This window comes from Camelina sativa, chromosome 2 (assembly GCF_030686135.1).
Source record: "Camelina sativa cultivar CO46 ecotype springtype chromosome 2, ASM3068613v1".
NCBI classification, from domain to species: domain Eukaryota; kingdom Viridiplantae; phylum Streptophyta; class Magnoliopsida; order Brassicales; family Brassicaceae; genus Camelina; species Camelina sativa.
The window spans coordinates 14,513,880-14,517,254 of record NC_141881.1 but is presented as its reverse complement, the minus strand read 5'-3'; the positions used below and the strand labels follow the sequence as shown (position 1 = coordinate 14,517,254).

Sequence of the window (3,375 nt, the reverse complement as noted above, 5' to 3'; positions counted from 1 at the left end):
ATAAATGATGGTGATTTCGTTCAAAAATAAATAAATAAATGATGATGACATTGAGCCAGGAGGGTGTGTTTAAGGGTTGGTAGGAAGTGTCCGTAATGATGAGAGTGTGATATAACGTGAGGTCCACATCGGACACATTAATTCAAACATAATTTCGTCTGTGGAGCCAATTCTATCTGCTTCGGAGCTCATTCCATTTATACTATAATATTTATCATTGCCAGCAGAACCGGCCTAAAGATCAGGCTGATAAAGCAGCTGTTTACGACCGTATATTTTATAAATGTTTTTCGGTCCTATTTACAGAAAGTTGTCTTTAGTCCAGTGGTATTAATCTCCTTAGAAGAGTTTGGGATCTCTGGTTCGACCCTTGGTTGTAACTTTTTTTTTCATTTTTTAAACACCTCACTACTTTAGTTTTAAAAAAAAAATTTATTAACAGCCTATCTTTTTTATTTGCTGGTGGCCCTCAAAAACATAGAGACGGCTCTGATTGCCAGTTAAGAAAAAAGTTATTTTTGTGGAACATGACCGACTCTTTCTGCTTAGTTATATCTTTCAGTTTACAATCCATTCTTTATGGGTGAAAAGAAACAACAGACGCCATGGAGACACGCTCATTCTCTCAGCTCAACTAGTCCGATGACTAGATCAGTAGGTTCAGAACCGGATACTTTCAATTCAAGAATAGGGAATGGGAGACTTCGAGACTGCATGGTGATATGGTTTTGCTAAACGCTATACTTCTAACTAAAACATTAGTTTTTACCATCTGAAATGTTTGTTGCTTACTTTTAATAAACACTGCACTTGATGTAACAAAGTTTTTTTTCATAAAATATATATATATATACATATATATATATATTATGAAAAAAACTATTTAACACAAAATAAAACAAATGATATATGTATATAAATTATAACCTAATGATTTATAGTAATCTTGTTATTGGGTTACAAATAAAATTGAAAAATACATTTTTTTTTTGTTAAAATTGACATATGCATTCAATTATTGCGTAAATAAATCAAATCTACAAATTGGATTTCTGAGCATTCGTTTTTAACTTAAATCAGCTTTTAAGTTTGCATTGTCTAACCCAATAAAAATAAAGATGGTAGGTCGTCATTTGCGAGTTGCGACACTTATTGCAATATTTTTGCATCGTCACCTTCGTTCGAACTTCTAGTATGTACCAACTCAGATTGGTAGCGTCGAGAACCAAACTCATTAATTTTTCTGTATTATTTTATTATGTAATAACTACCGCTAGCTAGGACCATTCTGAATTTCGATGGCTAAACGACGAAATAAGAAAACTCAGATTACAAACTATATGAAACAAAAAAAAATCTATACTATTAAAGATGAAACATTTTGATATTTTCGTAGTCAATCTGCATACTGAAGGTTGAAAAAGCGAAAAGTTAAATAAGGAAAGTGCGATTCTAAGGGCGATTCTAAGGTTTCTACGTTCCTTTCACGTTAGGGTTCGCGTGACGGCCGTTGCCGGTGTGCCTCCATGTCGGAGCCGGATGTCTCTGTCTCCTCTCCGAGGATGGTTCTTCTCCTCAAAGTAAACAACAATCCTATGCTGCTGTAGTGAATAAGCGTCCATTCCTTAAGAAACACGATTTTGATATTAGTTTGGTTGATGGTGTTCCTACGATCGCGGTTCTTGAAGCGGTGCTCCAGGATTCTATGCCTCTGTGGGATGATTTTTTGGTGGGTAGGTTTGCCTCCACTACTCCTCACGTTGCAAAGATTCATGTCATTGTCAACAAGATATGGCCGCTTGGTAATAAGGATGTTCGAGTTGATGTCTTTGAAAACTCTGCCACCTCGGTCTATTTTCGTATTCGTGATGATTCCACGCGCTTACGAGTGCTACAGAGGGGTATGTGGAACATTGCGGGTGTTCTTATGATGCTGACTAAGTGGTCTCCCCTTCCTGAAGATGCTCAGCCAGTGATTACCTCTATGCCCTTATGGGTGACTCTAAAGAATGTTCCCCATGCTCTGTTCTCTTGGGAGGGTCTTGGATTCTTAACTAGTCCCATAGGCAATCCTATACGCCTTCACCCTGACAATGAACTCTGCAGTAAGTTTGATGAGGCTAAAGTTTTTGTTGATGTCAATCTTACACATTCCTTGCCCAGTACGTTTCGGTTTCAACTGAATAAGGATGAGGATGTTACTATCGAGTTTCTGTACCCGTGGCTTCCTCCTAGGTGCTTCCGTTGTCAAAAGTGGGGCCATTCTAGTGAGGGCTGTGTGTCGGCTCCTCTGTCTCCGGCTAAGCCTCTAGTTCCTGAAGTTGAGGAGGGTGATATTGTTCCTCCCCCAGTGGCCCAACAGTCCGCTACTCCTCTTCTGATAGATCTGGTTCAACTGTCTTCGACTAGTGCTAGTCTTTGTTCCAACCTTAGCTCGCTCATCACCAGATGGAGTTTCCCCTCCTCCTGTGGATGAGGATCGCGCAGGTTGGTAGGCCTGGGCAAAATACCCGGATCCAAATATCCGATCTGAATCCGATTCAAAAAATCCGATCCGAATCCATATCCGAAATTGTAAAATACCCGAACGGATTCTAAATTTCTAAATCCGAAAACCCGAATTCGAACCCGATCCAAACCGAAATCCGAACGGGTATTCGAATATACAACATTATTAATATATAGTAGTAATCTATATATACATTTTCCAAGTACAATTATGAAATAAATCCTCAACTTCAAACTTATTTACAAAACTGCCATTGGTATTTAAATTTTATAAAAAAAATATTAAAATGACGAACTGATTTTCCAAAATCGAAACAGATATTAAATATATTAATTAATGTTACAATCTAATATTAAACACAATTTTCTATAAAACTCGGATCCTAATTTAATTAAGTTGTTGTTTTGGAAACATAATTATTATACTTTCAAAAAAAGAAAATATTTTCACTGTAGTAATTAACTTATACATAACTATAGTAAGAGACTAAATAGTTTTGGAGACATAATAATTAACTTAGTTATTTTCAATTAACATATAACATTCAATTAATTTTTCTAAATGTCTTAATCATTTGACAGTTGCGTCAGTGAGGCATGGAGCCGTAGTTTTGCTGACACTTATGGTGTGTTTGATTCTGGTGGTGTTTCTGATCATCTCCGTTGTAGATTTACTGTGGGAACACACGTCACTAAACCAAGAAGGCCATTTAAGTTCTCTAATGTTCTTATGTCCTTCCTTGAGTTCCTGCCGACTGTAGAAGCTTTCTAGGATAGCACTAAGCGCCTTTTTCACTCCACCTCTGTCATGTACCGGTTTGCTAAGAAGCTTAAGGCTCTCAAGCCCATTCTACGTACTTTAAGTCG

At 37.1% G+C, this 3,375-nt stretch overlaps 1 protein-coding gene across 1 annotated transcript; it reads left to right on the top strand.

Moving 5' to 3' along the window:
• Positions 1-1,526: 1,526 nt before the first annotated feature.
• On the top strand, positions 1,527-2,476 carry LOC147948607 (uncharacterized). Its single transcript, XM_087467860.1, has 2 exons — positions 1,527-1,580; positions 1,631-2,476. Exons 1-2 carry the CDS (start codon positions 1,527-1,529, stop codon positions 2,474-2,476), a joined length of 900 nt encoding a protein of 299 aa, XP_087323986.1.
• The last annotated feature ends 899 nt before the right edge of the window (positions 2,477-3,375 follow it).